At 41.3% G+C, this 12,006-nt stretch overlaps 1 protein-coding gene across 1 annotated transcript in view; it reads right to left on the bottom strand.

Annotated features, from left to right (window-relative positions):
• Positions 1-745: 745 nt before the first annotated feature.
• SH2D4A (SH2 domain containing 4A) overlaps positions 746-12,006 on the bottom strand; it is a 103,365-nt gene continuing 92,104 nt past the window's right edge. The window contains exons 8-9 of the mRNA XM_036751586.1: positions 2,032-2,252; positions 746-838 (exon numbers count right to left, since the gene is read on the bottom strand). Coding sequence (XP_036607481.1) covers positions 746-838; positions 2,032-2,252 — 314 coding nt within the window. The remainder of the gene's footprint in view (positions 839-2,031; positions 2,253-12,006) is intronic.

The following is a 12,006-nucleotide window of genomic DNA, read 5'->3' as shown; positions in this document are numbered from 1 at the left end:
AGTTTTTTCCATTCTTCTTTCCTACATGATTCCAAAGAGTTAATAACTGAAATGAGTTTTCACCTCTCCTCCTCCTTCCCCCACCCCTTTTTTGGTCAGGACCTATGATTTCAATTGGCTAGGAAACTTCTGGTATGAAAACTCTCTTCGGGGATACAGAAGGACAACTCATCTGGTCATAGAGAGTCGCCTGGGCACTGAGAGGCTGATTCACTTGTCCATGGCCACAGAGCTTGTATGTGTCAGAGGCAGGATTTGAACCCAGGCCTTTCTGACTACAAACCCAGCCTGCCATCCGCAGTACTACTACACTGCCTGTCTTTATTATCATCTTTTAAAATCAATTTGAGTTCTAGTAAGCAACAGTGTAGAACCCTGAAGCCTTTAGAGCTGATGCAAAGAAGAGCTATATCATGTAATCATTTTGGTTTTAGAAAGACACCGTACTTCCTCCAAGGCCTTAACTCCTCTATGCTTTCCTTCATGTTGTTCAGTAAAGCTGCTCTCTCAACGTGTAGCTGCTTTGCTGAACTTGGGAGATCGTCTGGCTTCCCTTTGAGAACATAAATAACAGAAGAGGACATTCCCATTGACATCAGTCTTCAGAGTTTGAGCTGAACATAGATTCTTCTAGCAATGTCGGGGTCATCTCTGCAGTGAAGAAATGCCACGTTCCGTGCTTTAGCAGGGTTCCTTCTGAGAAAGGCTCAGCTACAGGATGCAGGACAAAGACGCATCGGTGGTGTCACTCAAAGAGATCCAGGTAGTCAGGTGGCTGCTCCTGCTGACCACAGGGGTAGAGGAGCAGCTCCTTCCCCAAGGAGGTGATGGGCTCTTCCTGTAAACAGAAGCACAGTATTCAGGGAGGGGTGTGTGTGTGTGTGTGTGTGTGTGTGTGTGGTTGTGAGGTAGGTGGGTAGATAGATAGATAGATGATTGATAGATAGATAGATAGATAGATAGATAGATAGATAGTCCCTTGACCTGAAAATCCCTCTGTTGTCACACTCAAGCTCTCTCTTTTTAGAGACTCTCTTCCATGGTTGGTCACTACTTTATTCGTATTTGGTAGAAGACCACTCCTTTTATGCTTCCTCTACCCTTTGCCACCAACAGGGTATTCCCAGAGAGTTAAAAAAAAAAAAAGGACAGGACCTGCCAAATGCAGAATACTCAAATGTATCTGACCACGTCATTCCTCTTCTCAGAACTCCTCAGTGTCTCCCTACTGCTTCTAAGAGAAAGTACACCTGAAGCCCTTTGCAATCACCTACCTTTCCAGGCTTATTTCACATCCAGTGTCTTTCACACACTCCCCATTCTAATCAAACTGGCCTCTCAGTTATTCCTCATGAATGACAGTCCATCTCCTGCCTGCATGCCTCTGCCCTTTGCTGTTCCCCAATTCCTGGCATGGGGGAGGGGGCAGGAGCTTTCTTCCTCATTTCTGCTTCTAGACCCCCTTTGTTGATGATGTTGTCCAGTCATTTCAGTTGTGTCTTTTTCTTCATGACCCCATTTTGGGTTTTCTTGGCAAAGATCCTGAAGTGGTTTGTGCATTTTACAGATGAGGAAACTGAGGTAAACAGAGTTAAGTGACTTGCCCAGGGTCACACAGCTAGTAAATGTCTGAGGCCAGATTTGAACTTAAGAAGATGAGTCTTACTTACTTCAGACCAGGCACTCCATCTACTACACCATCTAGCTGCCCCTCTAACCACCGTGCCCCCCCCGCCCCAGCTTCCTTCAAAGCATAGGTCACATGCCTCCTCCTCCATGAAGTCTTTGCTGAGAATCTCAGCAATTAGAGCTCTCTGCCTAGGGGAAATAGCTTTCTTTGCACATATTTGATATCTGCTTCTCTCTGTTCATGTGGTACCCTATCTGTATCCTTGTGAACAGGGACAGTTTCACGCTTATTTTTGTATTTCTGTAACCTAACACATCACCTTGCACAGAGCTAGGTGTTTAACAAATGTCCTTTGGACCTGAATGATTATTTTGAAAGGAAACAAATATATAAAGGTTTACCCTGTGATACGCGACCAAATCTGCCAGAGTGGAATGCTGGAGTTGGTCAACCCCCAGGAAGCTGTAGGAGTCAGTGGAGGCATCGATTAGGAAGTGTTTAGGTCCATCCTTTGAGAGGTAAGACAGAGCGTATCCTTTTATCCTTTCACTCACTCGGATCAGAAAACTTCCAGGGACTTCTGTACTCAAGAGTTCATTTGCTCTCTTTAGAGTAAGAATTCCTGTAGAAGAAGAAGAAAAAAAAACACATACCTCAGACTATGGGTAAAAACACCACAATTCTTCCCCTCTCCTGTGAACAGAATAGGTCAGGTGAGTTTCAGACAAAAAAAAGTCAGCTTTAATCCTCTCTCTCCCTCAGCCCCGGTTTTATTAATCCTACCTTGAAATGTTGTTAAAAAAATCATTATCTCATTAGTATTATATATTTGTGATAATTGGGCAGAGATGATATTTCTTTTCCTATCTATGAGCTTTCCTTTTAGAAAATTTCATTTCCTTAAAAAAAAGCCACTTTGAATTTCCCAAACACCAAATGAGATGAGCGTGTTCATATACAAAGAGAGAAAGAAAATTGCTCACATATGTTGTGAATCTACTCCAAGGAAAGATTGCTTGTTCCTCCAAGGATACAACAAATTCAACATGTTATTTTCTAAGCTGTCTTTCTTGCTTGCATTTTTAAAATGAAAAGCAGTTTCTAAGCAAATGTACTATATAAAGGAGAAATGCGAAATGGTCAACCTGTACAAGAGAATAAGCTGCAATTTATATTTGACTAGTACAGGAGTTTGTTTTGCCTGACTATAAACACACACACAGATAGATAGATAGATAGATAGATAGATAGATAGACAGATAGATAGACAAACAGATGGGTATATAGATAGACATATTTGTAAAGGGTTTTGTTTTTCTTGCCTTCTCAATGGGTGGAAGAAAATGGGGGAGAGATTTTGGAAATAATATAAATAATTGAAAATAAATAGAATTTTAAAAAGTGCTTGCTCTTTGCTTGCTTGAATACAGTAACTGCAAATCATCATCCTTGTCTATCAGTTTGAGGGCAACCCCCTCGTTTTAGGGATGAGGAAATTGAGACTTAGAGATACTTAGTGACCAGCTCACCATCACTAGGGCAACAATTGGACCTGGCGACAAGGCCAAACCTAGATCCGAGGTCGCCTATCAGTCCCGCTGCGTTTTCTACTACTACTCATGGCCTCCCAAAACCTCATTACCCTCGGAAGTCATAAAACCGTTGGTTTTCTCTTTTTGTAATTCAGACATCTGACTACTTCTGACTAGCCTTCTCCCTAGTGAACAAGGTTTCATTCTGGCTTCTTCCCATTTTCCCTTCTAATTCTTATCATCCTTCTATAGATTTAATCCACACACAGACACTGCAGAAAAACCCAAGGACAAGACGGCCTAAGGCACTGAATTATTCAAGGTTCCAATTTATCTGGAGTGTTTGGAGAGTGCACATTTCCATTTCTAGCACAAAGAAACTCTTCTTTCACTGTATACATACCATATAGCACTGTGTTGACATTCTAAGCTGCTTTCTTAGGCCACTGTTAATAATTTTCAAAGTAATCACCACCCCTGATAAAATAGTCCCCCACTTTTAATTGGGAATTATACTTGACTGATCAAGCAGTCCATGTAGAAAAAGGCTGTTAGATGTAAAACAGAAAAGCAAACTCCATTTCTTTTCTTGCCAATAGGCCCTTAATTGGAAGAAGAGAAAAGGACCTGCTTCAACTCCCTGACTCCCACCACCAAATTGAACATAATATTACCTTTCATGCAGTCTGGGCATTTGGAAATTAAATGAAGCCCAATCCAGTCATTTCATTAGTCACAGATACTGTACTGTACCCAAGATAACATTTACTTTCCTTTTTTTTTCTAGGAATAACAGGGATGAATAACAGGTCATGGGTCAATTCCCCAAACTTCTGTGAGGACCACATATTGTCAGTGAATAAGTAAAGCTCCTGTTGGGGATGGAAGAATACAGACATGTGGGAGAGCAATGGCAGACAATATCTTTTCATATCCACCTTAAAGGAGTACCTTAGTCAGAGGATCCTGGCAATAGAGCAGGAAGGGACCTTGGGGCCACCTAGTTTAAACCCCTTGGGTGAAGAATTGAGGTGCAGAGAGATTAAGGGATCTGCCCAATATCACACAGTAGGAGAGCTGGAGTAGGAACCCAGGTCCTTCAACTCCAAATCCGGTACTCTATTTGGAGGATCATACTCCCAACTTAAGGCAGCTACGAAGCTCAGTGGATAGAGTGCTAGGTCTGGAGTCAGGAAGACCTGAGTTCAAATCTGACCTTAGTCCCTTCCTAGCTATATGATCCCAAGTAAGTCACTTCATATCTGTTGGCCTCTGTTTCTTCAAAAGTAAAATTGGGAGTATAATGGCACTTACATCCCAAGGTTGTTGTGAGGATCAAATAAGCTGATATTTGTAAATCATGGTGCTTGGCCTATAGTAGGCACTTAAATGCTTATTCCTCCCTTCCAAGAGAAGAGGAATGTTTGGGATGGGAATGAAGAATCATTAACAATTATTTCCTCTTATAGCCAAGAAAAATCCACTGGAGTGGCAAAAAGTGTTAGGTGTTACCTCTTCCTTCCTCTTCATGGTGCTTCCATTGTAGTCAACAAGCATTTATTAAGTGCCTACTTAGATGCCGGACACTGTGCTAAGCATTGGAGATACAAATGGAAGGAAGAAAAGTCCTTGTTCTCAAGGAGCTTACTTTAGATGAGAAAGACAACACATGAAAGGGATGAAAGGAGGGGGAAGGGTGGAGTAAAGGAAGAAACATGGCTGACTTGGGCACTTCCATAAAAGAAAGGTTCCAGGAGGAACTAACCAATGGGAAGAGGAGGCTACCGGCACAGAATGATCTTCCAGGATCAGGAGGCTGCAGGAGTAGGGGGATAGGAGGACATCCCTTGCACAGGCCTAGTGCTTTAAACCTAACACAGTTATCCCTTCCACGTCAAGACTTTCCACATCGAGGTTTCAATATATCATGGGTCTGCATAAAAAATTAAATAGGATTTTTGGGGGAGTTTTGCAGAAGCTGCAGATGACACGTGAAGGCCAGAAGATGACACGGAGCTTATGACCAAATACTTAACCCAAACCTTATTTTACAACAAGGCATTGTAAACACCCCATAAAAGAAAACAAAAACAATCAGATTTCTTCTCTCGCATGCAGGGAGGGCCAAAAAATTTTACATGGATTTTCTAGATCACAGGGGCACGGTGATGTGGAAGGGATAACTGTAGATACTTTGCTCAAACAGATGCTTTGCTGCTGGATGAAGTCTAACTCCTTGGCTTGGCATTCAAGGCCTTGCAGTCTAGCCTTACCTCAAAATACTTCCCTCCGGTGCATTCAATGTGAAGCCCAACCAGACTCCTTCATGCATCCCAGGCATGACCTGGGCTTTACTTTACATTCATTACTTTTGCTCCCTCTGTTCTCCACACTTAAATCATTGTATCTTGTGCCCTACTGAATTCCTCCTCATTCTTAAAAGCCATATTCAAATGCCACTGCATTCTTTAACTCTTACCCTGCTGCATTCTCCATGCCCCTCCCCAACTCCAACCCCTAGTAAATAATGATGTTTTATTACTGGAAAGAAGACAGGAAACAAGTCTTTTAAAAGCACCTACTATGTGCCAAGGACTGTACTCAGCGCTTTACAAATACAGCCCCATTTGATACTCACAACAAGCCCAGTAGGTAGGGTTATTGTTATTATCCCCATTTTGCAATTATAGTTTATAGAGTAACATTATTATTACTTCTTATTTTATAGTTCAGGAAACTGAGGCAGGGAGAAGTCAAGTGACTTTCCCTGGGTTACTCAGGCAGCAAGTGTCAGGGCTTGAGATTTGAACCAGGAATGTATTGCATGTTGGACCCATGAAATTTGTTTACTGGATAGATTTGGCCAACGGTGACAGGGTGGTCCTGATGTACCAGTCACAGACCCATGGTGAGCTGCCTCTACTTCGCTTCTCTTCTCTAGACAGGAGACATTAGGAATTATGCCTTACAGGTTTAGGTATGTGATACCCCTAGCAATCTTATCTCCCTCCTTCTCCCTTTCTCTGAAGCTGGATGTAAACTTCTTGCATTAACCATTTTTTTCTTTTTTGTTATTGTAAAGTATTTAACACACCTGATCCCACAAAGACACTGAAAAGGGTAGGAAGGGCTAGAAACAAGAAATAGAGATTTCATTCAAGAGCTCAGAATCTATGAAAGGCAAGAGATTAAGTCTTGGATCCTGAGAAACTTTAGGAAATTATTATCTATGCATGAAAGTATATAGGCTGCCTAGAGCCTATGGTGAAAAGTCACTTATTATTAATAATAGCAATTCTTAAAAAAGAGCACCTCACATGTCTAGAACATTTAACAACTCACAAACCATTTTCCTTACAACGATTCTATTAGGCAGGGAGGATAGGTATTATTATCCCCCTTTATAGATGAGAAAACTAAGGCCTATAGTTTTAAGTGATTTGCCTACAGCCAGGGACTCAAACCCAGATCTTCTGACACCCAAGCCCGGGCTCGTTCAAATACAAAATAGCAGAGGGAATGTAGGTGGATAAAAAGCAAAAATCTGTTGAAGAGAAAGACTCCTGCATATACAACCTGAAATTCCTCATTATTTCTATGGACGAAGCAGAGGGCCCCATTTGACAATTAGTCTTTTCGATCCTATGGTGAAAATTATAACGGAAAATAATAGCCAAACCCAAGTGGAAGGTCAAAGTTTCCTCAGAAACAGGTCATGTAGTTACTTACAGCGTTTCTTAAACTGTGGGTCATGAGTAGAAAAAAGTTAAGAAGCCCTGTATAGATATGATTAGGTTATAATACATGATGACCACCTACACAGCACATCTGTCAGCTGGCGCTGTAAAGCCCCTTTCCATATTTGGATCACAATGAAATCATTTCATGGTGAATTGCCAGTGACGGTTTGACAATGGGCAGTGATTGCAAAGCCAGGTCCAAAGAATTTAAAACTGTGAGGCCTTGGATAATTTGATGTCTACAAGTAAATCCCCCTTTAAGCAAACCTGACATCTAAAACTGCATGCATGCACACATGCACACAGACACGTTTAAACAGTTATATTGGCACTGCTATAAAAATGTTTTACATATAGGTCTTTTTCCTCTTTCTTTGACTGCTTTGGGGTATAGACCTAGTAGTGGTATCACTGAGTCAAAGGGTAGGAACAGTTTAGGGATATTTTATTTGGGAGTGGGGGGGGGGCGGGAGGAAGGTGGAGAGAAGAAGGGAGAAGAATTTAAAAGAAAATTAGTTTTTTAAAACTTTCAAATTTTATTTAAATTTTAAAAGATAAGTATGTGTGTCTGTGTACATGTGGAGGCTTATTTTTTATTTTATAGAAAGGGATGCCTTTATAGAGGTAAGTTCTAGAATATCTAAAGTATAATTTGATTTATAACAAACTGTATACACAGCTTTTCATAAATATGCCTACTATAAAAACTTGAATTAGATCTGCATGTAAATGGGGCTTCAAAAACTAAGCAAAAATCTAGGCTAGAAATTATTCATTTGCAGAGTTTGGGAAATTCTTTGTAATATTCATCGCCACCAGATTCTTCATGCGCAGACTTCGGAACCCTGCCCCTCTGGTAGTTATCAGAGCTTTGCACCTGAAAACAGAGCAGGCAATAAGAATATTCTTCCCTTCAACTTCATACGTATCTCCTTCAAAAACACCTACAGGTTTTATATCAGAGTGGGAAAGGGAGGAGCAAAAGGTATTTCCTTCATTTGTCCTGTTGTAAAATGATTAGGTCTTTAAGGACTGCAATCTATCTTTAACAGTTACTCATTATTTTTAAAATAAATTTTATTGAAACCTTTTGTTTTTCTGTCCCCTACATTTCCCAATGTAACTTCCCCAGCCTCTTGCAGAGAATCGTCCCTTATAGTAATGAATTTTTAAAAGGGGGCGGGGTTGGAAGAGATCAGCAAAACTATGCCTCGTCATAATTTCACAGCTTTCAGGATTGCTTTGTGGTTGATCTTTCCATTTACTTTGTGGCAATGTGTACGGTGCATTGTTCCCTGGCTCTGCTTCCTTTTTATCAGGTCATATAAGACTTACTATGCTCCTTTATTTTCATGCTATTCATTATTTATTACAGCACAGTAAAGTTCTATTACATCCATGTACAACTCGTTTAGTCATTTCCCAGTCAATGGGCATCTGCTCTGTTGCTAGTCCTTTGCTACCACATGAGCTACTTTAAATATTTTGGTGCGTGTGGATCCTTTATTTTGTCACTGACCTCCTTGGATATGTGTCTAGCAGTGGACTCTTTTGCTAAAAATATATGTACATCTTAGTCACTTTCTTCTCCTAATTCCAAATTACTTTTCAATAGACCAATTAGCAGCTCCACCAATAATGCATAAGCGTACTCATCTTTCAAAGATCTTTCCCCTACTGACTATTCTCATATTTCATTATCTTTGACATTATTTGTGAGTGATATGAAATAAGTCAGAGACTAAGTCACTATTATGAAGCAGTTCAAGGTTCACAACAACTTAGTAAGATAGATAGTTCAAGTATCATTTCTACTATTTTACAGATGATGAAACTGAGGCAGTTAAGTGACAAGCCAGAGCTACTCAACAAGTAAATATCAGAACTAGGATTAGAACTCATGACTTGCCTGACTCTGAGCCCAGTATTCTTTCCATTACCTCCTGTCAGTCTACTGAAGTTGAAGTTAGGTAGAGGAGAGGGAGAAACAAAGGACTAGAGATGAAGATATGGTGATGATGCGGGATGAGGAATGCCTTGCAGGTGAGTAGGTTGCCTAGGAAGAAATCAGGGCAATGTCCATGTTGCTTTGATCTAATAGCTGTATAAAAGCCAGGGGGTGCTCGTTATCTCCATATGGTGGTGAACAGCAGCTGTGTCAGGTAATCAGAGACATTTGTGTTCCTCTCTCCCCTTGAAACTCTTGTGAAGCCCGAGCATCCCTGGAACCTCTTCAGACTATGTTTGGACTGCTACAGGCTTATGAAATCTGATCTGGAGTGCAGCTGACACGAAGACACTGTATGGGGAGGCACAGTCTTGGAGACACTGCTTTGGCAGCAAGAAGGAACAGTCAGAATGAAAGTTTCCTTGAAAGGCCTCAGAATCTCTAAGGGAGCCCTAATATGGAAGTTAAGTGACAGTAATGGCCACTTGGGAGGCATCAAGATATAATAGAAGTAAGTCTGGGTTATTGAGTGGGTTGGGTGAAATGTTCTCTGATTATAGCTTTGAGCCCTGTCCCATTAGTAAGAGCTGTGGATTACAAGACTTATAGATTCTTAAAGCTGGAAGATGGCTTCTGAAAGAATTCCCTAGAGTCAGTTACAGGAGGATGTTGTGCTAATGAACTACACCTAAGTCTAAAGTTCTTTTCCAAAAGCTCCTCTAGGGAGTCATGATCTCTAGTCTGAGAAACACTCCTTATGGGTTAGACTAGATGGCTGCTGAGCTCCCTTCCAATGTTCAGTTTCCATGATTCCTAAGGAATGTTACCCTTTTCTCTGAAGTATGGAGTCCAATTGCCCCCCTCTTCCTCTCTCTCTTTCCCCCTCCATTTCCTTTTCCCTTTCCCTCTCTCTCCCACTAATGGTATATTTCAGCATGTGGAAGGTCAGGTTTGAATCATCTAATTATGTATACTAACTTTTACATAGGCATTATTTGAGAAAGTATTGGCATTGATGTGATGTGAACTATCAAAGTATCAAAGTCTTCTTTTAATCTTTACCCTTTTGTTCCCAGTTTAGAGTTGATTTTGACTAATCTTAGCAGTTAATGTCCTTAACTGCACACAGAAAACTGATTCTGAAATTACTCCTACATCAGTTAACAGCGGTTTCCTGCCAGACAAAATCTGTTTGGATCTTTTTTTGCGGGGGATGGGGAGCAGGGTGAGGAAGCAGGTAACTGTATGGTGCTCAACATGTCCAGTATCTTCTGACTCTTTATCAAGAAATTAATGATACACAGGAATCTTTCTCTTCTAAATCCTGGGTTTTTCAAGGGAAGAGCCAAGACGGTGGCTGGAAAAGAGGGACTCGCTTAAGCTCTTCCCCAAATCTCTCCAAACCCCTGTAAAAATGACTCTAAACAAATTCTAGAGCTATAGAACCCACAAAATAACAGAGAGAAAAAAGTCTCCAGCCCAAGATGGCCCGGATGGCAGCGGGGAAGGGTCTATTGCATTGTACTGGGAGCAGAGTGCAGCCCAGTATGGGCTGTGCCAGGGCAGACCAGGCCAGGAGTAGATCAGGCAGAGCAAGCCTCAGGGCCATGAATCACTGAGCTGTGGCAGTTACTAGACTTCTCAACCCACAAATGCCAAAGACAATGGAGCAAGTCAGTGGGAAAACTGCTGAATCTGGGTGTGAGAAATGTGGGGTCCAGCCCCAGCCCCAGGGCAGTGGGCGGCTGCTTCTAGAGCTCTAGCAGCAGCTGCTTTAGCGCTCCAACAGTAGCTGCTTCTGGCCCCAGGCCCACAGAGTGGGAAGAATCAAGTGGCAGATCAGAGCTGAGTGCAGGGAGTGCTTTGCTAGTGCAGAGGCAGGGTTCTCTTGCTTTGCCCTGCTTGGATCTGGGTCACAGTCCTGGTTGGTGGCTCTTGGGTGAGGAGAAGCGCTGGTGTGGCAAAGCTTGTGGTGACAGTCGAGTAGAAGTAGCTCTGAAAACAGCAGAGGAAAACCCCTGAAGCTTGGGACAAAGCCCTTTTCACTCTGAAAGCAGTCATACCCTGACAAAAAGCCCAAAAGTCAAGTAATTGTCTGGGAAGATGAGCAAGCAGAATAAAAGGACTCAAACTATAGAATCTTTTTTGGTGACAAAGAAGATCAAAACATACAGCCAGAAGAAGTCAACAAAGTCAAAGATCCTACATCAAAAGTCTCCAAGAAAAATATGAATTGGTCTCAGGCCATGGAAGAGCTCAAAAAGGATTTGGAAAATCAAGTAAGAGAAGTAGAGGAAAAATTGGGAAGAGAAATGAGAGTGATGCAAGAATATCATGAAAAACAAGTCAATGACTTGTTAAAGGAGACCCCAAAAAATACTGAAGAAAATAACACCTTAAAAAACAGACTAATCCAAATGGCAAAAGAGCTCCAAAAAGCCAATGAGGAAAAGAATGCCTCAAAAGGCAGAATTAGCCAAATGTAAAAGGAGGTCCAAAAGACCACTGAAGAAAATATTTCTAAATCCTGTCATGACATCACCTTCCTGATGTCATGGTCCTCTTCAAGAAGGAAGGACAAACAACAACAACCCCTATTTTCTAATATATTTTTCATATCTTCCAATGTTCCCCTTTACAATGAGGTCATTGGTGATTGAGAAATGTTGACTTGGTTTGGAAGATCCTGTCAAATTCTTCATAGAATTTCTCAGCTTCTTCCTCTGTGACAAATGGTGCTTCTACTCATCACAAGCATGGTGAGGGGAGATTAGCAGATCTCCCCACAAAATGATGCTCCTTTCTCACTTTGGGAACATGATGAAACAAACTCTATCAACTCCTCTATTCACCTCTCTGAACTTTTGGGCTCCCCTTCCATTTAGCTAAACTAGACAATATCTTCATATTGTCTAATTTTATTTATAGTGAGAATATCAACATGCATGGGGTTCAGTTCCTTCCAGAAGCCCATCAACTTATCGACTACTGAGCAAAGATTTCACATTTAATGTATCATCAATTAATTAGTTTTTATAGACTGATGACAAGCTGGGTTATTCTCTCTCCTTTCCTAGGCAAGTCAGTCAACCTCTGTTTACCTTAGTTTTCTCATCTGCAAAATGGGGATGATTATAGCACCTACTGCCCAGGGTT

Source organism: Trichosurus vulpecula, chromosome 3 (genome assembly GCF_011100635.1).
Source record: "Trichosurus vulpecula isolate mTriVul1 chromosome 3, mTriVul1.pri, whole genome shotgun sequence".
NCBI classification, from domain to species: Eukaryota; Metazoa; Chordata; class Mammalia; order Diprotodontia; family Phalangeridae; genus Trichosurus; species Trichosurus vulpecula.
This window is presented reverse-complemented; position numbering and strand designations above follow the sequence as displayed.